At 44.2% G+C, this 27,723-nt stretch overlaps 1 protein-coding gene across 2 annotated transcripts in view; it reads left to right on the top strand.

Moving 5' to 3' along the window:
• Window positions 1-27,723, top strand: part of tbc1d23 (TBC1 domain family, member 23) — a 90,874-nt gene that overhangs the window by 2,456 nt on the left and 60,695 nt on the right. For both annotated transcript variants that reach the window (XM_038801746.1, XM_038801747.1), the window contains exons 2-5: window positions 12,490-12,601; window positions 18,189-18,294; window positions 27,044-27,248; window positions 27,466-27,589. In XM_038801746.1, the coding sequence (XP_038657674.1) occupies window positions 12,490-12,601; window positions 18,189-18,294; window positions 27,044-27,248; window positions 27,466-27,589 (547 nt within the window). The remainder of the gene's footprint in view (window positions 1-12,489; window positions 12,602-18,188; window positions 18,295-27,043; window positions 27,249-27,465; window positions 27,590-27,723) is intronic.

Below are 27,723 nucleotides of genomic sequence, written 5' to 3'. Positions count from 1 at the left end.
CTGCATACTCCACACAGACAGTGACCCAGCGGGGAATCAGACCCGAGACCCTGGCGCTGTGAAGCCATAGTGCTAACCACTGTGCTATTGTTAGTTGATCTGGTTTTGGTAATTGAGGGAGGAATATTTGTTCAGATCGAGTCTACATGAGGATCTTTAATATCTACAGGCAGATGGGCCAATGTTTGGCATTTTGTCCCCGAACAGGCGCCGGAATGTGGCGACTAGGGGCTTTTCACAGTAACTTCATTGAAGGCTACTTGTGACAATAAGCAATTATTATATTATATATTAGTAAGGACAGGATCGCCAGCTAATACCAAGCACCTCCTTGGTATTGCATTGGAATGTTATGAATCAGTTCATGCCACATGTAATATTTCACCTCTCAACCTTGGGCAAGAGTGCTCCCAACTGCGAGAAAGCACCAGTGTTTACCTTTGAATGACTTGGGAATCTTGTCTTGCGAGTTGCCCTGTACCAAAACATCCTTAAACTCTGTTTAATTATTGCTGAATCAAAGAACTTAAACAGCGGCAATCTCACACAGGACTGAACTTGTGATATTTCATCACACTAATAATTCGTATTCTTGTCTTGTTTCATATAAAGTTGGTGACTTTCAAGTTCATGCTGCCCTTTCATAACTAAAATCAACCAATAACTTTTACCTGTGTTTCGCATGATTTTTTCTATTTCACTTAAGGAAGACAATTTTATAATATATCGCTCATATTAGATAGTTCTTACACGTGTCTTCAATTACTACATCATCTTCAACTTTTCTTTTCTGATTATGAATGACACATCAACCCCCTCAGCTCGATGCCTTTTTCTCACAAAACTCGTTCTTAAAACATTCCAGTCTGGCTTTCACCTTTCCATGGCACTTAAAGAACATCAGCAGAACTTATAAATTACTTCCTCAGTGGTCATGGTGCATTATCCTCCTTAATCTATTGTAGTGTTTGTTACATCTGACTGTAACAGCCTCCTTCAAAGTCCAGCTCTGAAACTTTGCATGGCTCCATTTTTACGTAATCAAATGCAGCCATTGCAGCTGCAGCAAAGACTTATTTTCCCTCCTCTGCACTTGGCATCGGTGATTCCCTACTCTTCCTTAATTGATGCTGCCATCTCGGTAATGCAGTAACAAGATGGGGTCAGATTTCAGAAGCACATTGACACTCCAATTTTTTCTCTCCACCGCTATGCTTCTGACTGCAACTTGGCTGTCAGACTACACATATGACAGCATTCTGGATGAGACAAAACTTCCTCCAGCTCAATATCACATTCTATTCCCTTGCTTAGGTCATTAATAAGTCTTGGTGCTTTTTCAATTTTAGCAATGCGATTTTTAATCAATGAAATGGAATATTCCTCACTTTGATGTGTAACACTTAAAAAAAAAAGCTTCACTGCATCTAGGACATAGCAGTTTGCTTGAATGCTGCTCATGTAGCTGGATTCAATATCCAGCCTCTCAAACACCAGACTGAAACATAGTTTAGGTACAAGATCATTGCAAAGACTCACCAAGGTTACTTGAGCAACACTCCTTTTCCTCATGATCTATACCACTGAAAAAGGCAAGAACAGCAATGCCATTGGTGTGCTATCAACTACAGTCCTCCCCCACCGCCTCTGAATTTCACACCTTTCTTCTTGGGGATGTATTGCTATTTTTTTATTGCTGCGCTATCTTGGAATTCTGTACCTGACATTTGTTCAGGGCACTACCACAGCAAAGAATGAATGAGCTCAAGAAGATGGCTGGCAGCCATGACCACCTTAGGATAACTAGGGATGGGCAACATATTCTTTCTTGTCAGCTTTGTCCACTTTCCAAAATAAAAATATGATAATGATGTAAAATTGGCGCAGATCTGGTGATCCTCGCTCATGAAACAGTCTGATCTCCATATCCACAAGTCAGCACAATTGCTAAAAGAAGGGTTTACATTAGATATGAAAACCAAGGGCAGCACGGTGGCGCAGTGGTTAGTACTGTTGCCTCACGACGCCGAGGTTCCAGGTTTGATCCCGGCTCTGGGTCACTTTCCGTGTGGAGTTTGCACATTCTCCCTGTGTTTGCATGGATTTCGCCCCACAGCCCAAAGATGTGCAGGCTAGGTGGATTGGCCGTGCTAAATTGCCCCTTAATTGGAAAAAAATGAATTGGGTACTCTAAATTTATAAAAAAAAGATGTGCAAACCAATAAGAGGAAGTACAGTAAGTAAGGATTTGTACAGGAAGAAAGGAAAATTAAAGTGAGTTTACCAGAAGGAACTTTAAAGAATATAGTGTTGAGGGGGAGGGTTCATGTGAGGGGAAGTTTAGAACATTAACAAGAAAGGACAAGGCAATGATACAGGGTGATGTTATGGGTACTGATAGCCATCATGTGACAGGAGGAAACAGAGTATGGGCGGCATGGTAGCCCAGTGGTTAGCATCGTGGCTTCACAGCTCCAGGGTCCCAGGTTCGATTCCCGGCTTGGGTCACTGTCTGCACGTTAAAAATGGAGTCTGCACGTTATCCCCGTGTCTGCATGGGTTTCCTCTGGGTGCCCTGGTTTCATCCCACAGTCCAAAAATGTGCAGATTACGTGGATTGGCCATGCTAAATTGCCCTTGGTGTCCAAAAAAAAAGATTAGGAGGGGTTACGGGAATAGGGTGGAAGTGTGGGCTTAAGTGGGATGGTCTTTGCAAGGGTTGGTGCAGACTCGATGAGCCTAATGGCCTCCTTCTGCACTGTAAATTCTATGTTCTAGCATACAAATATAAGAGAACAGCAGCAAATCTGACCAGAATAGGGAATATTTTAAGGCTCTTCTATCTGAATGCAAGCATCATTTGTAACAAGATGGATGAATTGATAGCACAAATAGAAATAAATGAATAGGATATGATAATCATTACAGAGATGTGGTCGCAAAGTAATATTCAGAGGTATTTGACATTTCAGAAGGATAAGAAAAGGAAGTGGGGTGTCTCTGTTAATGAAGGATGAGATCAGTACAGTGGTGCAAAATGATCTTGGCTTGAAAGATCAAGATATAGAATCAGTTTCAGGGAAGATGAGATACAGCCTGGGAAATAAGTCACTGGTGGGAGTAGCTGGTAGACCCCTGAACTCTTGCTACATTGTAGGACAGTCTACAAATTAAGAAATAATTGAAGCTTGTAAGAAAGGTACTGCAATAATTGTAGGAGATTATAATCTTCATATGAATTGGGCAAATAATTGACAAAGGTAGCCTCAAGGATGAATTCATAGTATATTTAGGACAGTTTACTAAAACAATTGGAACCATCCAGGAAAATATATATTTTAGGCCTGGTAATGTGTAATGGTCTCAATGGTTCAATTATCTCATACTGAAGGATCCTCTAGGCAAGAGTGATCATAATATCAATTTTTACATCCAGTTTGAGAGTGAGACCTGGGGTCTGAAACTAGTGCATTAAACGGAAAGGGTATTGTGGGCAGAATTGGTTATAGTGGACTGGGAAAATAAGTTGCAGGTAAGATGGTAGAGAAGCAGTTTAAGGAGCTGTTTCATAACTGTCAACAAAGATATATTTCATTGAGATAGAAAGACTATATGAAGGATGCACCATCCATGACTAACTAAGGAGGTTGATGATGGTATCAAATTGAAAGAGGAGGTGTTCAACGATGTGAAAATTAATAATAGGCCAGAAGATTGGGAAGATTTTTAGAAACCTGCAAAGGACGAGTTAAAAATGTAAATATTATAATATGAGAGTGAACTAGCAAAAATATAAAAATAAGACATTAAGAGTGTCTAAAAAGATGTACAGTAACAAAACAGAATGTTGGTCCCTTTAGAGGATGAGGCTGTAGAATCAATAATAGGAAACAAGAGAAGAGCAGAGACTTTGAAAAAATATTTTGTGCCTGTCTTTACAGTAGAAGACAGTGTTCCAAGAATTCTGGAAAATCAAGGGCCAAACTTAAAATAACCATTATCACTAGAGAAAAAGTACGAGGAACTAAAGGCCCTGATCCCCTGGACCTGATAGCCTGTATCTTATGGTCTTAAATGAAGTGGCTGCAAGGGCAGCACAGTGGTGCAGTGGCTAGCACTGCTGCCTATGGCGCTGAGAACCAGGGTTCGATTCTGGCCCCAGGTCACTGGGTGTGTGTAGTTTGTACAATCTCCCTGTGTCTGCATGGGTTTCACCCCCACAACCCAAAGATGTGCAGTTTAGCTGGGTTGGCCACATTAAATTGCCCCATAATTGGGGAAAAAAATTATTGGGGACTCTAAATTTCTTAAAAAAAGAGTGTCTGCAGAGATAATGCATGCTTTGCTTGTAATCTTCAAAAAGGCCCAGTGGTTTGGAAAGACCATAAATGCAATACAAAAACAGAAAATATTGGACAATCTCAGCACTAATGACAGTATCTGTGGAGAGAGAAGGGAGCTAACATTTCAAATCTGCATGACTCTTTGTCAAAGCTCTTTGACTCTGTAATATTTCTTTTCAAGAAAGAGAGACAGACCGTAGGAAATGAAAGACTCGTAGTTAGTCTAACATCTGACAATTGGAATCCATTATTAATGATGTAGTGGTGACAGTGGCATTAGTGGTATTATCACTAGACTAGTAACACCGAAATCTTTTTTTTTAATTTAGTGTACCCAATTCATTTTCCAATTAAGGGGCAATTTAGAATGGCCAATCCACCTATCCTGCACATCTTTGGGTTGTGGGGGTGAACCCACGCAAACACTGGGAGACTGTGCAAACTCCACACGGACAGTGACACAGAGCCAGGATTGAACCTGGGACCTCGGCGCCTTGAGGCAGCAATGCTAACCATTGTGCCACCATGCTGCCCTGTAACACACAAAGCTAGGATAATGCTCTGGAGACCTGGGTTCAAAGGCATGGCAGATGCTGAAAATTTTATTTAATTAGAAAACCTGGAATTAAAATCATTGTTGATTATTGTAAAAATCCATCTGGTTCACAAATGTATTTAAGGAAGGAAATTTGCAATCCTAACGTGGTTTGGCCTGCTACATGTGACTCCAGACCCACAGTGATGTGGTGATTCATAACTACCCTCTGAAATGGGCCTAGCAACGCACTCTGTTCATGGGCAATTAGGGATGAGCAATGAATGTAGCCCCAGCCAGCGACACCCAAATTCCATGAATTATTTTTTTAAAAGGTAGAAAATCATAATACAATCAAGCTGAGTTAACTTGTTAACACAAAAGCTTGACAATTATAGTTCTTCGAGAAGGTAACAAGCAGAGTGGATGAACGGAATCCAATAGATGTGTATCTGGATGTCCAAATGTTATTTATGTGCTACATAAATAACTACCATACAAAATAAGAAATGATACTGGTTGTAATATATCAGTATGGATAAAGAATTGGCTAGCGAACAGGAGTTGGAGTAATTTAGTAATTTTCAGGTTGACAAATTTTAACTAGTGGCGTGCCCACAGGGATCAGTGCTGGGGTCTCAAACAGTTACAATCTATATTAATAACTTGGCTGAAGGGACCGACCAAGTGTATTGTAACCAAATTTGCTGCTGATACAAGGATAAATGGGAAATTAAGTTCTAAGGAGGACACAGAGCCTGCAACGGGAACTAAGTAGGTTGAGTAAGTGGGTAAAATTTGGTTGACTGAGCATAATGTCAGAAAATATGGGGATGTGCACTCTCTTGGATAGAATAGAAAGCAGAATATTTAAACGGAGAGAGACTTCACAATGCTGTTGTACAGAGGATTCTGAGTGTTCTTGAATAGGAACCACAAAAGGTAGGCAAGCAGGTACAGCAAGTAATTAGGAAGGCAGATGGAATATTTACCTTTATTGTAAGGGTCTTCAGTATCCAAATCACCTAATTATAGCGCGTGTTCAATTTTCGGACCGGCTGAGGTTATTCATGAAGCCTCCGCCTTCTCAACCTTACTCCTCGCCTTAGGTGTGGTGATTCTCAGGTTAAATCACCACCAGTCAGTTCTCAAAGGGGCGAGCAGCCTGTGGTCCTCTTGGACTAAGGCAACATATACATTTATTACTGGAGAAACCAAAGTATATCAGGAACTCATTGCTGGGATACGTCACTTCAAGCCTTTTCCATTAAAGCAACAAGTGTTAGCTTTAACCTTTTATTTCCTGTCTGTCAACCAAGCTTGTATCCATGATGCTACATTTCCTCTTATACCATACACCTGTTCTTTTTTTGTTCCATTCTTACTATGGGGTACCTTACTGAATGCCTTCTGAAAATCCATATATACACACGTGCTGCATAGTCTTTATGCATTTATCCCTTCTCTATGAAACCGAAACTTTGTCAATCATCACTTATTATAGCGTTCTAGTGTTTTTGATCCAGACACCTCTAAATTCTTTCCAAGTTTAAAAATGCAGCACAGAACCAATAAAAAGATTTAAAATACAGTAGGTGGAGATGTCACAGACATGGAGCTTGGAGAATTATATGTCTGTCCAAGTTTCAAAATTTGATATATTGTCCACAATTATTTAAAAGGCAGCTATTTTTAAAAATATATTTCTAATATATACAACATTAACTTCATATTCCTTGACAGTGATTACTTAAAGATTTCGATAGTTTTCTCTCTTTTACAATTTATATAAATGACTTGACTGAAGATATGGCGGCACGGTAGCACAGTGGGTGGCACTGTTGCTTCACAGCTCCAGGGTCCCAAGTTCGATTCCTGGCTTGGGTCACTGTCTGTGCAGAGTCTGCACGTTCTTCCCGTGTCTGCGTGGGTTTCCTCCGGGTGCTCCGGTTTCCTCCCACAAGTCCCGAAAGACGTGCTGTTAAGTGAATTGGATATTCTATATTTTCCCTCTGTGTACCCGAACAGGCACCGAAATGTGATGGCTTGGGGCTTTTCCTGGTAGCAGTGTTAATGTAAGCTTACTTGTGACAATAAAGATTATTATGGTTGCTAACTTTGTTGACCACAAATGTCAGGCAGGAAGGTAAATTGTGAAGAGGACGCAAGGAGGCTGCAAAGGGACATAGGTTAAGTAAGTGAGCTAATAATGTAGACAAATGTTAAAATGTCCATTTTGGCAGGAAGAACAAAAAAGAAGTTTATTATCTAAATGGCAAGAGATTGCATAGCTTAGGGATTCTGAGGGATCTGGGTGTCCAGTGCATGGATCACAAAAGGTTAGTGTACAGGTACAGTATGTAATTGGGAAAGTTAACCAATTGTTATAATTTATTGAGGGGAATTGATTATACAAGTAGGGAAGTTATACTTCAGTTGTACAAGGCATTGGTGAGACCACATCTGGAGAATTGTGTACGATATTGATCTCCTTATTTAAGAAAGGATGTGTAAATATGTTCGAAGCAGTTCAGAGAAGTATTACTAGACTAATACCAGAAATGGGCACGTTTTCTGAGGAAAGATAGGAGAGGTTGGGTTTAGAAGAATAAGAGGTGACATGATCAAAACCTTTTAAGTTCTTGTGGGGTGTTGACAGGGTTGATGTAGAAAGTACGTTTCCTCTTGGAGAATCTAGAACGAGGGGCGTGATGAATGTACAAAATTGGTATATATGCAGTAATCGTTTTAAAAGCCTGGGTTTGGGTGTGTGAGAGTATATATCTGCTGCAGTAAAATTTGTAAATATCCTGGTTTAAAAGGCAGACTTTGGCTGCAAAAGGGGCACTTACGATGACAAAAGTGAGATCATCATTCTTTCATGCTTATGTTTACAAGGAGAGACCTAATGGGTTTTTGATATGATTTCTGGGGAGTAGATAATTAGAGACATTGGGCACGATTTAATAAAAAAAAATCGGATCCGTTCTGAGCAGGATTAGCAGGGTCGTTCCTGCTGGTACAAACGATCTAACGGCACTTTGTTGCTATTCCGGACCCCGACAGTGAACTCCAAGGCCACACTTAGCATAATTTCCTGCACTGATACGCAGTCCTCAATCGCCAGGACCTTGGAAAGGAGCTTGGCATTCACATTGATCAGGGAGATTGGCCTGTATGACCCGCAGGATTCTGGGTCCTTGTCCCGCTTCAATATCGGCGAGATGGTGGCTTGCGACATCGGTGGCGGCAAGGTCCCTCTGTCCCTTGTCTCATTAAAAACCCTAGTCAGGACCGGTCCCACCATCTACGAGAACTTCTTGTAAAACTCTACTGGGTATCCATCCGGCCCTGGGGCTTTCCCCGACTGCATGGCCTTTTGGCCCCCCAATACTTCCTCCGCTCTAATCGGGGCCCCCAGCCCGCCCACTAGTCTCCCGCATACTTTTGGGAATGTTTGTCCGTCCAGGAACCTTTTAATCTCCTCTGGCTCTTCCGGGGGTTCTGAAGTGTACAGCTTACTATTGAAGTCCCAAAATACCTTATTCAGTCCTGCCGGGTCCTCCACTCTGCTCCCCTCCCCATCAACCACTCTACTTATTTCCCTGGCCGCCTCCCTCTTCCTGAGTTGCTGCGCTAGCAATCTGCTGGCCTTCTCCCCATGCTCAGACACCACTCCCCTCGCCTTCCTAAGTTGTTCAACGGCCCTACTCATGGATAGCATCCCCAGTTCCGCCTGCAATCTCCGTCTCTCCCTGAGTAGGTCCTCCCCCGGGAACCCCGCATGCTCCTCGTCTATCCAGTAAATCTCCCTGACCAATCTGTCCATTTCTGCTCTGTCCTCCCTGACCCTGTGTGCCCGAATTAAGATCAGCTCCCCCTCACTACTGCCTTCAGTGCCTCCCACAGGGTCGCTGCTGAAACCTCCCCTGTATCGTTCACCTGCAAGTAATTTTGCATACACTTCCGCAGTCTCTCACATATCCCTCCTCCGACAACAATCCTACGTCTAACCTCGTTGGTAACGACGTTGGTAATTTGCCCCTTCCGACCTGCAGGTCCACCCAATGCGGGGCATGGTCCAAGATAGTGATTGCCGAGTATTCCGTATTCTTTACCTCCCCTACACAGTCCCTGCTCAAGATAAAAAAATCAATCCTAGAATATACTTTATGAACATGTGAGTAAAACGAGTAGCCCCTTCCAGTCGGCTGTCTGGCTCTCCATGGGTCCACTGCCCCCATTTGCTTCATGAATCCTTTCAGCTCCCTTGCCATTGCTGGGAGTCTACCCATTCTGGGACATGACCGGTCCAGCCCCGGGTCAAGAACCGTATTAAAGTCCCCCCCCACCCCATTATCAACTTACGTGAGTCTAGGTCCGGGATCTTCCCCAGCACTCTTTTGATAAAGTCAACGTCGTCCCAGTTCGGAGCATATATGTTCACCAGCACCACTCTTCTCCCCTCCAGCTTGCCCCTTACCATAAGGAATCTGCCCCCGCCGTCTGCGACTACGCCTTCCGCTCAAATTGAACCCACTTATTGATCATAATTGCTACCCCTCTGGACTTAGAATCCAAGTCGAAGTGGAAGACCTGGCTGATCCAGCCCTTCCTTAGCCTAGTCTGGTCAGACACTTTCAGATGTGTCTCCTGCAACATAATTACGTCTGCCTTTAGAGCCCGCATATGCGCGAACACACGCATATTTAGTCCCCTGATGTTCCAGGTGATCAGCCTGGTTGCAGCCCACCCCCACCCCCACACACGCTGGTCAGCCATTACCTTTCTTGGGCCCACCCCCGGCCCATGCGCCGTGCCATTCTTGGCTCGCCTCTTGGCTGCCTCCACCCCCGACCTCCTCTCCATTACCTACTTCAGATCCCCCCCATGTCAGCAGAATACCCCCCCACCCCCCCCACCTGATCCCTTGACAGCCAGTCTGCTAGCCCGGTGACTCATGCCTCCGGCGCCCACTTGTCTCACTCCCATTGTTTCCCCGACCTCATCTCCCCACTCATCAGCACACCATCCCTCACTCCGACCCACTGGAGCCGTCTCACTAAGATGGGAAAGATCAATCAAGATGGAAACATCAAACAGCACTGCGAGGCTGCTCCAGGTACAATACAGTTCCAGCCGTGTACACAGAAAAGTGTTAACCCACGTCCCTTTCTGAGCATTAATAAAATAACACCGCAATAACACAGTACCCGTACATCACCCATCCGAAGCAAACATAAAAACCATAGACATAAATGAAACGAAAATCCCCAACCATCATCTTTAATCCCCATTGCTGACCGGCCACTCTTTTATGTTACAATAAAGGCTCCAGCGCACCCAGAGAGCCCGACAAAAGGTACCCACCACAGCAGGAACAAAAAGAAGAAAAAAAGCAACAAAAAAAGCTGCCCAAAAATACACCACATGGCACCTTTAAATCAGTAAACAGTCGACCAGCAGTCCAGGTCCAGTAGGCATCCCCTCAAACGGTAACTCTTGGACCCTAGCTTGCATCCGTGGGTCTTTTTTTCGAGACCAGCCCCTGATCCCTCGCGAAGTCCATCGCTTCTTTGGGCTCGGAGAAGTAGTGAATGTTGGCCGTGATGTGTGACCCAAAGACGTGCCGGGAAGAGCAGACCAAACTTCACGTGCTTTTGAATAACACCTCCTTAACTTGTTTAAAGGCTGCTCGCCGCCTGGCAACCTCCTGGCTTAGGTCCTGATAAATGCGAAGAACACTGTTATTCCACGTGCTGCTCTTAGCGCTCTTTGCCCACTGCAGCGCCCGCTCTTTCTCCACAAACCTGTGGAACCTGATCACCATCGGACTGGGGGGCGGGGACCCCTCCCGGACACATCTGTCTCGCCTGTACTCTGTGTGCCCCCTCCAGCTCTGGCGGTCGCGGAAAGGCTTCAGCCCCCATCATCTGCATCAGCAGGTCAGCCACAAATGCTGTGGCATCAGATCCCTCAGTCCCCTCCGGGAGGCTGATGATCCTCAGATTTTGACTGCGGGCTCTATTTTCCAGCTCCTCTACTCTGTCCAGCAGTCTTCTCTGTCTCTCCTTCAACCCATCAACCTCTAGCGCAGCAATCGTCTGCGTGTCCGCCTGCTCCTCCACCGCCTCTCCCACCTCCTTAACTTTTTCGTCCTGGGCATCCAGTCTCTGGTTCAACTGGTCCACTGCCTTCTGAAGCGGGTGCAAGTTATCCGGCTTCAACAACTCAAAACTTCTTTTAATCACCTGCAGCATGTTTTCAAGCGCTTGCTGGATCGCCGGGTCCGAGATCCGTAGGTCCGCCATCTTTGCTCCCGGGTCAGCTTCCCCTGCACCTTGCCTTTGTCCCTTCCTCTCCCGTTTTCGCTGTTTTCTGCTCTCCCACAGTTCCATACAGCCCTGCCCGCTCCTCAGCACCTACGTGGCCGTCCTTTCAGCGCTCCACAGTCCCGCAAAATCGGGTCCTCAAATCCCGCCGGAGTCAGAGCCACCGAATGTGCGGCTCACTCACTCATCGCAGCCACTGGAAGTCGTAGGTCATGGGATTTGATTGGAATAAAGAAGATGTAAGAAATGGCTGGAGCCAGGTCTGTAGCAAGCAGGGTTTCAGTTTAGTTTCTGGAAGTAATTGGCTGAACAATGTCTTTTGAAAAAGGCAATCAGATTCAGCATTAATCTGGCAGACAGTGGATTTTAGATTGTTTACCGAAAGGATCTCCCTCTCTTCAAGCAGTCTTTTAAAAAAAAAAGACATTTCGAATACCCAATTAATTTTTTCCAATTAAGGGGCAATTTAGCATGGCCAATCCACCTACCCTGCACATCTTTGGGTTGTGGGAGTGAGACCCACTTAGATACGGACAAAATGTGCAAACTCCACACGGACAGTGACCCAGGGCCGTGATCGAACCTGGGTCCTGGGTGCCATGAGTGCTGACCACTGCAGGCGTCACTCATTTAAGATGGAGATTAGGAGAAAGTTTTCCTGAGGGTCATGAGTCTCTGGAACTCGCTTCCTTCAAAGGCATGGATGCAAATTCTTGGAATATTTTTAGCGTAGAGCTAGATAAGATTCTTGATTAACAAGGAGGTGAAAATATATCGGGGGTAGGTAGGCAGAATTGTGGGGTTGAAGTTACAAGCCGATCAGCCATGATCTACTTGCACTTCCATTAACACAAAAGCGAAATACTGAATGTCGGGAATGTGAAATATAAGCTGGGAAACACTTAGCAGGTCAGACGGTATCTGTCTTGAGAGCATTTCTCTCCACAAATGTTGCAGATACTGCCTCCAGCATTCTCCTGTTTTATCAGTATGTTTTCAACCTTCTTGGTTTTTCATTATAAGGAGTGTGTCTTAATTTACTGTCCTAGTTAGTTTTTGATCACAAATCACTTATTGATATTAGGCAAAATTCTCTAGTATTTAAAGGTCAAGCAGTGATGATCTTTTTTAAGTGATGACATGTTCTAAGCGGTAGCTAGACTAGCTTCCTGCTAAATCTGATGCATTAAATTGCTAGTAATAGTGTTGTGTAATATTATAGACTAATGTTATCCCAATGATGTGATTGGTACTTAGTCAATCTTTCATTCTACGTTAGGGATAAAGACCTAGCTGAAGCATTGGATGAAGGTGGCTATGACGTGGAAACACTTAGAAACATAATTCAAGGGCGATGCATACCAACTGACCAAAGGGCCAAAGTGTGGAAGGTAAATACTCAATGGTACAGTTACACTGAATTTGCTAATTTGATTTTTTAGTAGAGTGCGACAGAACAGAAATTAGGCAAACTGAAACTTTGCACACAAGCAATTAAGTGTAATATTTTACAACTTGGCTCACTTGACACTGATTACCGATTTTAATTTCTGATATTAACAAAGAGCCAGCAGGATAATCAACTCTTTTTGAACATTAAAAACATCATAGTGCCTGTGTTCCCGTGTTGTCCTCTAAGGAAATTTGTCATATATTTTGGCACTAAATTTCACAATCCTGAAGGTACTATGTTTGATCCTCAGTCTTTGTTGATTCGGCCAATCTGAACAAGGAAAGACTTGTATGTGCTTCAGTTAGCCATGGTGCTCCTGGGCTATGGAGGGAAAAATAACGAGTAGAATTTACTTCAAGGTTACTTTCCAAAGATTCATGTTCAACACGCATGAGCACATGACGCCTGATCATTGCTTTGGCTCACAATTAAAGGACAGACTGTTCGGTGAAGTAGCCACGCACTTTTCAAAAGTTAAAAAGCATAGTTTCTTAATGGCACTGGTTCTGCTGGAGATTTTGCTCTTACATAATTCTACATTATATTGACATGATTATTGCACAGTAGTGTGTACCAAACTTTAAAAAAAATTCAAAATATTTTGATTCTCCATTTTCACATTTTCTTCAAAATTTACACCCCACCAACAAACAGTAAAAAGTAGCGAATACAATGTCAATCCCCTTATTAACAACAATGTTCCCACCCTCCCACCAACCCCCAAACAATAGCCCACATGACAATATAAGCATCAAAAAAAACTCCCAAGAAAAAAAAAGAACCGGGAAGCGCCTATGGACACATATATAGTCCACCCCACCCCCATATTCCAAGCCATCCAATCCCCAAAAGTGTACTATGAATGACACCCATTAATTGTAGATCCCCCTGCCCCCGATCCAATTCGTCTTGTGAACTCCTCCCCCCCCCCCCCCCCCCCCCCCCCCCCAGACTCTGTTCCTTCCCCAACTTTTCACCCCGGCTAGATTCATCAAAACCTGTTCTACCAGGCTCCGTTGGCCGCAGCCCCTCCCCCACCTCACTCCCGTTCACTGGCCGGCTCATGGAGGCCCCCGTCTGGGTCTCCTTTCCCCCTTACCCGGTACCAGGGAAACAAAGAAATCCTCTTTAACACACAACCCCAGCATACATACCCAAGCCCCAAAGAACCATCATTGCAAATGAAAGTCCCAACTCTTCCCTTGCCCAAATATAGAGCGTTGACTCATTTAGTACATACACATACACGCCGTGAAAAAATAAAGTTACATGAGGATACATCGGTACAAGACCAGCTCTCAGTCCCATTTCTCAATTCTGCCACAGTCCTTCTGCCTTTGCAAACCCTTCCACCGTCCCGAAATAAAAGTACTTGGATTTGTAGGTCACCCTTAACTTAGCTGGATACACTCTGCCGCACTGCACCTTACTGTTGTACAGTGCCTTCTTCACCCGGCTGAACACCTCCTCGCCAACTCCACCGTAAACTCCTGGCATATGTGTATACCAGCTCCAGCCCACTGCACATCCACTTCTACTTTGCCCAGCACTGAACCTTCTCCTTCATGCTGTACCTACGGAAGCAAACAGTCACTACTCTTGGCAGCTCACTCGCCTTTGGTATAGGCCCCCACGACCTATGGGCCTGATCCAGTTCGCATCGAGAGAGATCACCTCCTCCCCCCAATAGCTCTGCCAACATTGTGGCAAAATACTCTGTCGGCCTCGGGCCTTCCACCCCTTCGGGCAGATTCACAATCCTCAAATTCTGCCGCCTGGATCTGTTTTCCAGGTCTTCCATTTTGGCTCCCAGACCCTTGATGGTCTCTATCACCCTCCGCAGCTCCGTCCCCATCGAGGTGAGTTGATCACTGTGCTGCGATAATGCCTCTTCCTCCTTGTGTCTCCCCTTGCTCCCGTCCGTCCGTCGCTGTGCTCGATACCGCCGCCCTCACCAGTGCAATCGCATTTTCAATACCACCCCCATCTCCTCCTTCATCACTTCCATGTGCTTTGTGAACTGTTTTTCAAGTTCCACGGCCATCACCGTGGTAATTTCTTCTGCTGTGAGCACTGCAGTCTCGCTTCGTGCCCCAGCCTCCGCTTTCCTTACAGTTCCTGCGCTGACTTTTCCACTCACCAGCGGACTTTCATTAACCCTCTTTTTTACGGCTGTTTTTTCCCCAAACTTGGACATTTCTCCTCACTGTGCCTTCCTACAACTTTTTCAGCCTCCGTTGCCCCAAGGACCGGGCGTTAAAACCCCAAAAGTTATGTAACCGAGCGGGAGCCCTCCAACATGCGGCTGCCTCCCGCCGCCGTCACCAGAAGTCCCCAAACTTAAAATTTGATTGTTTGATAAAAGGTTTTGTTCTCCGGATTTCATCTATAAATATACAAAATGTAACTATCATAGGTCTAAAACAAGTGATGCTAGTGAAAGATTTAATAAGTATTCAGTCCCAACATCTATCATATATATTACAAAATTATAATTTAATATATGTTCTTCTCTCCTGAGGATTATAGCTCTTGCTATCTTGTTTCTAGTTGTTTTGTGAGTTTAGATGTTGACTATTGGGGAGCACACACCTTAAGATATGTTTATAAAAATAAATGTAGCGCACCCAATTATTTTGTTTCCAATTAAGGGGTAATTTTAGTGGGAATGGGACTATTTGGCGCCGCCCTTTTGGCGCCGATCATTTGGCGCTGACCTTTTGGCGCTCATCGGTTTTGGCGCTGGCCTTTTGGGCGCTCATCTGTTTGGCGCCAATTCAGACTACTTCAGCAATTAATGATAACGATCTACAGCCTTGGTGCTACATAAGCCTGTTCTCTTTTCACATTTGAAAGCTAGAAATACAGTTTTGCTTTTAATTTCTCTTAGACCCCATACCAGAAATGGCTGAAAATATTCTAAGCAAGAGAGACAAACCAAAATTAACACACGATGGATATTTATACGTGTTTGATAAATGTAGCAAAAGCGACCCATTGTTAATGTTTTGGAGATGCGAATTAAAAAACGAGTGTAAAGGTCGCATTCACACTAAAAACAATGAAGTAGCGAAGGAAGTGAACGGACATTCTCATGGTGCTTCAGCAGTGGGTGTGGAAGTTGCTACCATCAAAACAAGTTCTCAAGCTGCACAAGCATCACTTCCAAACTCAGGCTATGAAAAAAATCGTAAGAAGAAAACAAAATCTAATAAAGTCTGCTCCTCCAAACCCTGCAAATTAAAGAGAGTTGGTGATCCCTGACGAGTACAAATGCTATGTGACGAGCAATGGTCAAAGTGAGAACTTTTTAATTGGCGATGGTGGTCAAGAAGATGAGAGAATTTTAATTTTTGGGAGACAGAGCTGGGTAGTTTTTTTACGTGATTCAGAAGTGTGGTATGGAGATGGGACATTTAAGATGTCTCCTCCGTTATTTTACCAGGTTTATGTCATTATGGCAAGAAGGCATGGTGGGGTTTTCCCTGTGTTGTATGCTCTATTACATATAGCATTATGTTTTGTACCTGAGTCCCACATGGATGTCTACATCGATGCTTTATCGGAGGACTTACCTGATGAACTTCAACCATTGCTGAATTGGCTCGAAGATAATTACGTTGGGAGGACAATGAGACGAGGCAATGGGCGGCATCCGCCACTTTTTCCTACAGAAATGTGGAATCAGTACAGGCGAACAATAGCTGGTGAGGACCGAACAAACAATCATGCTGAAGCAGCACACAGAAAAATATATGCAGAATTAGGAATGAACCATCCCATTATATGGAAGTTCATTGATGGTATAAGGAAAATTCAAAAAGGGCGTGATGCTTACTACGAGCAGTTGATTGCCGGGAATGCTCCAAATCAAAAACTTCTGAAATACATTAAGGCCGATGAGCGTATCTTAAACATCGCAAAACAGTTTGATTCACGGGCACCACTTGAATATTTACGTGGTTTGGCCCACAACTATGAACTGCATTAAACTTTTATACTCATTTTAGTTAATATTTGGTGTTAGAAATAAATGTCATGTTTTATCCATTATTATTATTATTATTAACTATGAAATGCATTAAACTTTTATTCTCATTTTACTTGTTATTTGGTGTTAGAAATAAATGTCATGTTTTTATCTATTATTATTATTAACCTATCATTACATTCCTGGCAATATATTCAATACACAACAAAGGCGCCAAAACAGCTGGGCGCCAAAATAATGAGCGCCAAATCAATTTAGCGCCAAAATGGCGGTGTCAAATGATCGGTGCCAAAAGGGCGGCGCCAAAACGTACCCGACCCAATTTTAGTATGGCCAGTCCACCTAGCCTGCACATCTATGGATTGTGGGGGTGACACCCACACAGACATGGGGAGAATGTGCAAACTTCACACGGACAGTGACCCGGGGCCGGGATCAAACTGGGGTCCTCAGCTCTGTGAGGCAGCAGTTCTAACCACTGCGCCACCGTGCCACCCCACCTTAAGATATGTTGACCTTGAAAGGAGAATGCTACCAAGGGTTAGATTATGAGGAGATATCACACAAATTAGACTTGTATTCTGTGGAATATAGAACATTAAGGGTTGATTTGAAAGAGACTTTTTATAGTGTTAACAATTAATAGGATGGACAGTGTTGTTCTGCTGATGGGGGAGTGTAGGGCAAAGGTACAGACCCTGAAAATTAAAGCCAGTCCATTCACGAGAGAAGTTCAGAGAGGCGTCATCCAAGAATAGTATAATTGTGACTGTGTCCTTCATGAAGCAGAAAATGCTCGCTCAATTAATAAATTTAAATTGTAGAACAGGCCCGAGGGCCTACTACTGTTTCTATGCCATGTAACTGCACCTCTATAGGAGATTGTAACTGCAGGAGGTAAAAAGAAAAATCAAAATATTTCATAAATGTTTCTGAAAAATAAATACAAATACACTGCATTGATAGAGTTGTTCCTATTTTTGTTATCGCTACCTGGCATGTACTTTCACTTTTAACATTTGCGGAAAGGATGATTGGGCTATGAACATGACGCAGCTATTCAATAGGAAACATTCTTGTCCATCCTATTAGGCATGCATTGGCGTATTGGTAGTGTGCTCAACTATGAATTAGAAGATTGTGGATTTAAGTTCCATCAAAGGGACCTGAACACAATCTAACGTCGCACTAGTGATTGCTGCACTGTTAGAGGTGTCACCTTTCAGTTAAGACATTAAATTCCGGCCCTGTCTGTTTGCTCAGGTGGTGGCAGGAGATCCAATGGGACTTCAGAGAAAAGCCATGGGAACTTTCCAAGTGTCCTGGCCAATATTTGCCTCTCGATCAACACCACAGATATGAGATTGCCTGTCATTTATCTCATTGCTGTTTTTGGGACTGTGTGCAAATTATCTGCTCAGTTTGCCTACATTACTACAGTTACTGCAGTGGCATCACATGAATCTGGAACACATAATGTAAATTTATTTTATTTTCTGTGCTATGTTACTTTTTAACCCTTCCTACTTTGCAGATTTCACTTAATGTAGCAGGTAAAGTGGGTAGCTTAGGATCATGGGATGGATCTCTAGATCTACCTGAACAGACATTAATTCAAGAAGACTGCCAAAAACTTATGGGTGAGTTAATCAAATAGCTTGCATAAAACGCCGAATGTTTGTCTGACCTCAGGTTCTTCCTTATAATAGTTATCTTCAGGCATGAACGAAAGAGGGAAAGCCATTGCAGCCAAGATCCAGAGTGCAGGATATCATTGAGGTTGAAAAGAGTAAAAGAAGTAAAAGCTAGATCAATTGAGAGATTATGGTTGGGTGTGATCAGCTTTGATTTTAAAAGCTTGAAGGTTGTGGGAGATACAAGAAAGCTCAGCCAATTTCATGTGCTGACTCTTTGAAAAAGCTAGCCACCTAGTCCCATCTGTCCTCCCTTTTCCCCTTACTGTTTTATTTTCTTCTTTTTCGGAGATTTATCCACTTCTGTTAAGTCTATTCTGCTTCCACCAGATTATACTATGGTATTTCATGTCCTATTTCTCTCCTTTTTGTTTTAAAATTCTTATCCTCAAATTTGTGGCAGTCTTTCATCTTGTGACATGACAGTTTGCACCATGGTGGACAACTATATGTGTAAATCATCACCTGTTGTGACTCAGGAGCCCTGCTCTGGCATGGTAGTCTGTGCCCCATTTGCTGCAGAGGAAGTTAATGGGCGGGAAAGGTGCATAATTCGCTGGCCTCTTTTTTTTTTTTTTCTTTCTGGGTCCTCTTTTGGGCCAGCTGGGCTTTTTGTTCTGCTTGTCTTTTCCGATGTAATTCCAAACCGTCAACTCCAGAGGCCATGACCAACTGTTTCCCTGCTGTCTGTATCAATGCCTGAAAACTTCGTGTCTCACTTGCAGATGCTCTTGTAGCAGAGTTATGGGCACTGAGGGGGCCCTGACCAAGTGGCCAATTCACTGTACAGAATGTCTTTGGGTAAATGGCCATCCTGTGCTTTGAACATGGCCAAACCAGCACTAACATTGTTGGCGTAGCAACGCGTGTAATGCTCCAGGACCTTTTGCGTTTGTACCTTGTCCTGCCAAGATATGCCGAGAGTACATCTGAGACAGCAAAGAAGAAAGCGTTGAACTTTTTCTCCTGCCTAGCACATATTGTCCAGGTCTCGGCAATGCAGAGGAGTGCACTAAGAAGACAAGCTTGGTTGATTCACGGTTTGGTGTTATCGGTCAGGTTTCTGTTTCTCAACATTATCTTTTTCAGCTTTGACATAGCAGCTGCTGCTTTTGTGGTGCATGTGTTGATTCCAACACCATGACAGATTGGAGATTATGGAACCTTGATATGTTAGACTATGAACAGCCTCGAGCATCACATTGTCAATGCTGACAGAAATATGGCAGCATCCTGGGCCATATTGTCAATGCTGATAGAAATATGGCAGCATCCTAGGCCATAAATTAGTGAGTTACCAACCTGTAGGATGAAATTAAGTGTTGAAATCTCTAATTTTGAATATCTCTGATAGATCAAATGACCACGTTTATTTTAATAAAAAGAAGTCCCACTTCTCTCGTCTCACCAAAGAGCTGGAAACTCACAGTACAGTAAATCTCTGTTGGCTTGACATATTTTCTGAAGTAAGGCACCAAAGACTAGACGTTTTTTTTTGGAAATGTTTTTTATTGAGTTTTCATATTTTATATCCAACAAATTACAAATTATTAGAAAAAAAAACATGCAAAAATTAACATGTATATTTACAGGTAAGCATCTTCATAATAACAACTGTGGCCGCCCCTTTAGCCGGCGTACATATTTTACATTCCCCAATATGGCCGAGGCACATGTTTATAGGCATTTATTTACAATTTGGTTTTGGGCCTTAGGTTGCCATCAAACCCCCATAACGAACCCGTAGCCCCCCCCCCCCACCCCCCCCGCGGCTACCTTCCCCCGATTCCCGTCCATTTTCCCCTGATTCTTGGCCACCCGACTATTCTTCATCTTGTTCATTGGCCACAAACAGGTCCCGGAACAATTGCATGAATGGCTCCCACGTTCTGTGGAAGCCGTCGTCTGACCCTCGGATGGCGAATTAGATTTTCTCCATTTGGAGAAATTCCGAGAGGTCGGACAGCCAGTCTGCAGCTCTGGGCGGTGCTGCTGACCGCCAGCCAAACAGGATTCTACGGCGGACGATCAGGGAGGCAAAGGCAAGGGCGTCCGCCCTCCTCCCCAGGAATAGATCTGGCTGGTCTGAAACCCCGAAGACCGCCACTATCGGGCATGGCTCCACCCTCACCCCACCACTTTGGACATAGCCTCGAAGAAGGCTGTCCAGTACTCCACAAGTCTGGGGCAAGACCAGAACATGTGGGCGTGGTTGGCCGGGCCTCTTTGGCACCGTTCACATCTGTCCTCCACCTCCGGGAATAACCTACTCGTATGGGCTCTATGTACCACTTTTAGTTGCGTCAGGCTGAGCCTTGCGCACGTGGAGGTGGAGTTGACCCTATGCAGTGCTTCGCTCCAGAGTCCCCACCCTATCTCAATCCCCAGGTCATCCTCCCATTTCTTTCTTCTTGCGTCCAGTACGGTGTCGTCCTTTCTACCAGTCGGTCATACATGTCGCTACAGTTCCCCTTCTCTAGGATACTTGCGTCCAGTAGGTCTTCCAGTAGTGTCTGTCGTGACGGTTGTGGGTACGTCCTTGACTCCTTTCGTAAGAAGTTTTTGAGCTGCAGGTACCGTAGCTCATTCCCCCCGGCTAGCCGAAACTTCTGTCAGTTCGTCCAGTGTTGCGATCCTGTCGTCCGTGTATAGGTCCCTGACTGTCAGTGTCCCCCTGTCCTGCCTCCACCGTTTGAAGGTGGCATCAGTCAGTGCTGGTGTGAACCTATGGTTGTTGCAGATAGGCGCCTTGTCCGACATTTTGGTCAGGCCAAATTGCTGCCGCAGTTGGCTCCAGGATTGGAGGGTGGCTGTCACCACTGGGCTGCTGGAGTGTTTTCTGGGTGGGGATGGGAGTGCTGCCGTGGCGAGGGCCCGGAGGGAGGTCCCCATGCAGGAGGCCTCCTCCGCACGTACCCACTCGGCTTCTGGCTCCTGGAACCATCCCCTTACTCGCTCGGCTGTTGCCGCCCAGTGGTAGAATTGTAGGTTCGGGAGGGCTAGCCCCCCCCCCTGGATTTTGTTTTTTGTAGGACCTTCTTTGGGATCCTAGCATTTTTACCCCCCCCCCCCCCCCATACGAACGCCATGATAAGTTTGTCCAGCGCTTTGAAAAAGGCCTTGGGGATGTAGATCGGAATGAATCTAAACAGGAAGAGGAACCTGGGCAGTACATTCATTTTGATCGTCTGGACTCTCCCCACGAGGGAGAGTGGGAGTGTGTTCCATCTTTGCAGGTCCTTTTTTACTTCCTCCGTCAGGCTGGTGAGGTTCCATTTGTGGATCCCTTTCCAGTCATGGGCTACTTGGATCCCCAGGTAGCGGAATTTGTGTCGGGCTTGTTTGAACGGCAGCCCCTTTAGTGCTTCCCCCCCCCCCTGCGGGTGTATTGGGAAGATCTCACTTTTGCTCATGTTGAGTTTGTAGCCCGAGAAGGCTCCAAACTCTTTCAGGAGCGCCATGATTCCGTCCATGCTGCTTTGTGGGTCCGAGATGTAGAGGAGCAGATCATCTGCATAGAGTGAGACTCTGTGCTCTCTGCCTCCCCTTTGGATCCCCCTCCAATCTTTTGTTGCCCTGAGCGCGATTGCTAGCGGTTCGATTGCTAGTGCAAACAGCAGCGGGGACAGTGGGCATCCTTGTCTGGTGCCCCTGTGTAGCTGGAAGTATTGGGAGTTGGTATTGTTGGTCCGTACGCTCGCCATGGGAGCGTTGTATAGGAGCTTTACCCAAGCGGTGAACCCTGTTCCAAGCCCGAACCGCTCCAGTACCTCTGAGGTATTTCCATTCGACTCTGTCGAAGGCCTTTTCTGCATCCAGGGAGACGATCACCTCTTGTGTTCTCTCCCCGGAGGGGGTCATTATCACGTTCAGCAGGCGCCTGATGTTCGAGGTAAGCTGTCTACCTTTGATGAAGGCCGTCTGGTCCTCTGTGACCACCTCAGGTACACAGTCTTCTAGCCTTTTGGCTAGGATTTTGGCCAGTATTTTGACGTCTGCGTTCAGCAGAGATATGGGTCTGTATGACCCACATTCCGTTGGGTCTTTCTCTTTCTTAGGTATCAGCGAGATTGAGGCCTGTGCTAACGTGGGTGGCAGTGTGCCCCTAGCTAGTGAGTCTGTGAACATCTCCCGCAGGTGCGGGGTCAGCGCTGTCGCGAATTTTTTGTAGAAGTCTGCCGGGAATCCGTCCGGTCCCGGCGCCTTCCCCGTCTGCATGGAGCTAATGCTGTCCATGATTTAGGGGCAGCATGGTGGTTAGCATAAATGCTTCACAGCTCCAGGGTCCCAGATTCGATTCCCGGCTGGGTCACTGTCTGTGTGGAGTCTGCACGTCCTCCCCGTGTGTGCGTGGGTTTCCTCCGGGTGCTCCGGTTTCCTCCCACAGTCCAAAGATATGCGGGTTAGGTGGATTGGACATGCTAAATTGCCCGTAGTGTCCTAAAAAGTAAGGTTAAGGGGGGGGGGGGGGGGGGGGGTTGTTGGGTTACGGGTATAGGGTGGATACGTGGGTTTGAGTGGGGTGGTCATTGCTCGGCACAACATCGAGGGCCGAAGGGCCTGTTCTGTGCTGTACTGTTCTATGTTCTATCTCTCCCAGTGCTAGTGGTGCTTCCAGGTCCTGTTTTCTGCCCTCTCCCACGACTGGTATGTCCAGTCCATCAAGGAACCGGTTCATCCCAGCCTTTCCCGTTGGGGGCTCTGAGGTGTACAGCTCTTGGTAGAAGGCCTTGAAGGTTTTGTTAATCCTCCAAAGACTAGACATAACACCCTTTTAATAATTTATATGGGTTCAGTATTACCTATTTGCTCATGAACTCTATATCCCTATTTATTAAACAGAAGTCCTATATGTTATTTTTGTGAAGCTTTGTGTGTATATGAACCTTTGAGACTTGTTCCTCTACGTTTAATTTTTTTACTATTTAACGTGCATGTCTTCACTTTATAGTTAATGTCTCCCGACATTCAAATTCTTTATTTACCTTAAACATAGTTTTCTGTAGGCTATCTGTTGTGTACAGAAATGTGCACATGTGTTAATTTAAGGTTATATAATTTTCTATTTAGCTTGCTTTTTCCTATCTTCCATAGCCCCATCTATCTATCCTCTTCAGTTGAAGATCCTATTCCCAGTTCATAAGTAATTTGTTCTCGAGCTGCTAGTATAGATAAAGATTTAAAGACAAATAAGTGACTTGTAGCTTGCAAAATGGCCAGTTAGCTGGACAGTTGGTTTGTGATACAGAGCGAGGCCAACAGCATGGGTTCAATTTCCTTACCAGCTGAGGTTATTCATGAAGGCCCATCTTCTCAACCTTGCCCCTTGCCTGAGGTGTGATAATCATCCAGTTTAATCACCACCAGAAAGCTCTCCCCCTTAAAGGGGAAAGCAGCCAGTAGTAATCTGGGATCTTGGTGACTTTACCTTCAGGAAGATGCTGGAATCTATCATCAAGGAAGAAATAGCGAGGCATCTGGATGGAAATTGTCCAATTAGGCAGACTCAGCATGGGTTCCAAAAGGGCAGGTTGTGCCTAATTTAGTGGAATTTTTTGAGGACGTTATCAGTGCGGTAGACAATGGGGAGACAATGGATGTGGTATATCTAGATTTCCAGAAAGCTATTGACGAGCTTTTGACAAGATACCACACAAATGGTTGCTGCATAAGATAATGATGCATGGCGTTAAGGGTAATGTAGTAGCATGGTAGAGGATTGGTTAATTAATAGAAAGCAAAGAGTGGGGATTAATGGGTGTTTCTCTGATTGGCAATCAGTAGCTAGTGTTCACAATTTACATAGATGCTTTGGAGTTGGGGACCAAGTGCGATGTGTCCAAGTTTGCAGTACACTTAGATAAGTGGTAAAGCAAAAAGTGCAGAGGATATTGGAAGTCTGCAGAGGGATTTGGATAGTTTAAGCGAATGGGCTGGGGTCTGGCAGATGGAATACAATGTTGACAAATGTGAGGTTATCCATTTTCGTAGGAATAACAGCAAAAGAGATTATTATTTAAATGATAAAATATTAAAACATGCTGCCGTGCAAAGGGACCTGGGTGTCCTAGTGCATGAGCCACAAAGTTGGTTTACAGGTGCAACAGGTGATTTTAAAAAGGCAAATGGAGTTTTGTCCTTCATTTCTAGACAGATGGAGTTTAAGACTAGGGAGGTTATGTTGCAATTATACAAGATGTTAGTGAGGCCACACCTGGAGTATTGTGTTCAGTTGTGGTCTCCTTACCTGAGAAAGGATGTACTGGCGCTGGAGGGTGTGCAGAGGAGATTCACTAGGTTAATCCCAGAGCTGAAGGGGTTGGATTACGAGGAGAGGTTGAGTAGGCTGGGACGGTACTCGTTGGAATTTAGAAGGATGCGGGGGGATCTTCTAGAAACATATAAAATTATGAAGGGAATAGATAGGATAGATGTGGGGAGGTTGTTTCCACTGGCGGGTGAAAGCAGAACTAGGGGGCATAGCCTCAAAGTAACGGGAAGTAGATTTAGGAGGAACATCTTCACCCAAAGGGTTGTGAATCAATCGAATTCCCTGCTGAGTGAAGCAGTTGAGGATTCTTCATTAAATGCTTTCAAGACAAAGAGAGAGTTTTTTGAAGAATAAAGGGTTATGGTGTTCGGGCCAGAGAGTGAAGCTGAGACCACAAAAGATCAGCCATGATCTCATTCAATGGCAGAACATGCTCAAAGGGCCAGATGGCCTACTCCTGCTCCTAGTTCTTATGTTAGGTAGAATCCAGTACCGAAATCCTGCCCTAAAAACTAATTTCTACCTTTTAGTTCTACACTGTCCATAAAATAATTTTTATTGACACAAGCAGGCTTACATTAAAACTGCAATGAAGTTACTGTGAAAAGCCCTTAGTTGCCACATCCGGCACCTATTCGAGTGGTGGGCAGAACGGTAGCATAGTGGGTGGCACTGTTGCTTCACAGCGCCAGGGTCCCAGGTTCGATTCCCGACCTGTCTGTGCAGAGTCTGCACGCTCTCCCTGTGTCTGCGTGGGTTTCCTTCGGGTGCTCCGGTTTCTTCCCACAGTCCCGAAAGACGTGCTGTTAGGTAATTTGGACATTCTGAATTCTCCCTCAGTGTACCTGAATAAGCGCCGGAATGTGGCGACTCGGTGCTTTTCACAGTAACTTCATTGCCATTCATTTAAGCCTACTTATGACAATTAAGATTCTTATTATTACACAGGGGGAGAATTAAAGGGATACGGGCAGCCAGTGGGAAGGTGGATTTGAGACCAGGCAGAGATCAACCGTGATCTGATTGAATGACGGAACATGCCCGAAGGGCTGTATTGCCTACTTCTTCTGCACCTGATTCCTGCGATCTTATGTTGATGCATTCCTTGCTGAAAAATGTCACATTTGTTAATTTACTGTTGACTTGCTTGGAATTTGGAGATTAGAATTAAGAACTGCATTGGTGATTTGGGGCAGAGGTAAAGGCGTTGTTGGCACCCACACCTTGTATTAGTGATGGAAAAGTTACTTGGGGTCTTGCTTTTGTTTTGTGACCAATTTAAATTAGTAGGTATTGGTTGAAAGCAGGAAAGCAGCAATTTGCATTTATATAGCACCTTTATCATAGTGAACCATCTCAAAGTACTCTGAGAGCATTATCAAAAATAAATTGTCACTGCTGTCATGTGAGTATCCCTTTGAGAAAGGTAATTTTCTTATTACATGGCTTCAGTGATGTAATTTTTGTGGTGGAGCTGAGCTGTGGCTGAGAGTTTTTTGGGTACACTTTCACATTTGGCTGCTGTGGACTCTGACAGTGAACACAAGGTTTTTTTGCCTGACTCTCTATCTTCATTTTAAAAGCTGTTCCAGACTGCTTGGTAACTTAAAAGAGATAATTGCTTTCTGGAAGGAATTCAAATCTGCTGTTTGAAAGGGGAACAGAGTATCAATAACAACAGTCTTATACAAGTGAGAATGCCGTGTGTTGGGCCACGCCTTTGAAAAGGGTTTCTAGTTTTACTTGGATTTTGTTATTGAATTGGAATAGTTAAAGGGGAATTCATGAAGGGCTATACATAGATTATTATAATTGTGTGGGGTCTTTATGTCTGTAATTGATAAAAGTTCTTGCTGTGTGTTTATACAAATGTTAACTAAATTCTTAGAATAAAGCTTCTTTGATTTGATTTTGATTTTGTTTCTTTGATTAAAAGCGCCTAAAACGTCCGTTGAATATCACCTGAAAGGAAGGCAATTATGCTCATCCTAGCCAAATTCAACAAGACGTTATCGGTCAGGTGAACTCCTTAATATACTTTGGAGTTTTTAAACCCTGGCCCATAACACAGAATAATAAGGAAATATTAGGATGATGACCAAATGCTTGGTCAAAGATTGGATTGGATTGGATTTGTTTATTGTCCCGTGTACCGAGGTACAGTGAAAAGTTGTTAGGTTTTAAGGATCATTTTAAAGGAAGAGTGCAAGATGGAAGTAGCGTTAGGGACAGAATTCCAGAGTTGGAGGCTGAGGCAACTGGTAATTCCATTGATTCTATCTCTTTCTAAAAAATGTGTTTTTAAGGGCACCAGATCCACCCAGCCCCTACCAAGCTTCAGAAGCTTAAAGCACAGTAATAGCTCTAAAGTAATGTATTACAATTTTGACTTGTACATTAATATTTTCCTTTTCCCACCTGTAGACTATCTTTCAGTGCCAGGAGAGGAAAAGACACAATTACTTTCAGACGTTGAATCTGTGATCACGTTCTACTGCAAATCCCGAAATGTCACATATTCCCAGAGTCTTGGCTGGACTGACTTGCTAAAACCTCTTATTCCACTCCGCTTGCCACGGAATGATTTATATAATTGTTTTTATGCCATCATGAATAAATACATACCAAGGTAAGAACACACAGATGTCAACTGAATCAATTTTCTTTTGTATGGGGTGTAGACATGATTCTCTATCTCACGGTGCCATTTATTTGTAGTTAATTACTTTGCCTAGGATTGAAATGATCCCACAGGTCTGTTATGTTCTTAAATCAATTGCCAGCTGGCATAGATAACTATGTACCAAGTTGAAATTTTCCACACTGGCATGCTGTTTTTTTAATAGGGATTGTGCCCCCAAGGGTCGACCGTTCCACCTCTTCAGGCTTCTTCTACAATATCATGAACCAGAGCTTTGTTCTTTTCTTGACACAAAGAAGATTACTCCAGATTCCTACGCAATCAACTGGGTAAATATGTCTCCTCAAAAAAAAAATGTATTTTTAAAATTGTAACTACTAAATAGTCTTTAACCTCTTTCTGTGTATCTGATATAGTCTTTCCCAGTCATTTATATGTCGTTATTATTGTATCTATATATAGA

Source organism: Scyliorhinus canicula, chromosome 7 (genome assembly GCF_902713615.1).
Source record: "Scyliorhinus canicula chromosome 7, sScyCan1.1, whole genome shotgun sequence".
Taxonomy (NCBI): Eukaryota; Metazoa; Chordata; class Chondrichthyes; order Carcharhiniformes; family Scyliorhinidae; genus Scyliorhinus; species Scyliorhinus canicula.
This window is presented reverse-complemented; position numbering and strand designations above follow the sequence as displayed.